At 62.6% G+C, this 688-nt stretch overlaps 1 protein-coding gene across 1 annotated transcript; it reads right to left on the bottom strand.

Annotated features, from left to right (window-relative positions):
* Positions 1-6: 6 nt before the first annotated feature.
* On the bottom strand, positions 7-684 carry LOC108449410 (protocadherin beta-13-like; the record flags this gene model as incomplete). Its single annotated transcript, XM_017745363.1, has 1 exon — positions 7-684. A coding segment is annotated over one exon (678 nt), but the record flags the coding sequence as incomplete, so codon positions are not given.
* Between the last annotated feature and the right edge of the window lie 4 nt (positions 685-688).

The raw sequence follows: 688 nt of genomic DNA, 5'->3' as shown, positions 1-688 counted from the left end.
GACACAGGGGAAATCCTGTTCATCATCAGGGCCGTGGCCCACGGCGCTGTGCTGTGGGGGCAGGCTGGGGAGGATGGGCTTGAGGAATTTGAACTCGCTGTTGCCCGAGCCCGTTGTGAGGCTGATCTCGTAGCAATAGGCGTGGGGCAGGGTCCCTGCAGCGGCTGCATCGGCCAGGCCGCTCTGCAAGTTGTCGCCACCATAAAGCACATGGCCAGCCTTCAGCTCCTGTCTCTTGCACACCTTGCGAGCGACAAAGACGGCGGTGGAGATGAGGAAGAGGAGTGAGACAAAGACCAAGGAAATGATTAAATAGGTGGTCAGGGAGCCGCCCTCATCCTCTGTGGCCGCACTGCTGGGCGGGAGGCGCACGTCTGAGAAGTCCTTGAGCACGAGTGCGCTCAGAGCTGCGGTGGCTGACAGTGGGGGCTTCCCGTTGTCTCTCACCAGGACAACGAGCTTCTGCTTCACGGTGTCTCTCTCTGTCACCGGCCTCCTCAGACGCACCTCCCCGCTTTGGGCACTCACCGTAAACAGCCCGGGGTCGCTGGCCCTCAGCAGGTGGTACGAGAGCCACGAGTTCTGTCCCGAGTCGGCATCCACGGCCACCACTTTGGTGACGAGGTAGCCCGCCTCAGCCGACACGGGCACCAGCTCACTGGACGGTGGGCTGCTGTCCTGGGCTGGG

The sequence above is a fragment of the Corvus brachyrhynchos genome, unplaced genomic scaffold, assembly GCF_000691975.1.
Source record: "Corvus brachyrhynchos isolate BGI_N302 unplaced genomic scaffold, ASM69197v1 C11653026, whole genome shotgun sequence".
Taxonomy (NCBI): Eukaryota; Metazoa; Chordata; class Aves; order Passeriformes; family Corvidae; genus Corvus; species Corvus brachyrhynchos.
Note: the sequence above shows the minus strand (reverse complement) of the source record. Positions and strands in the feature narration are given on the sequence as shown.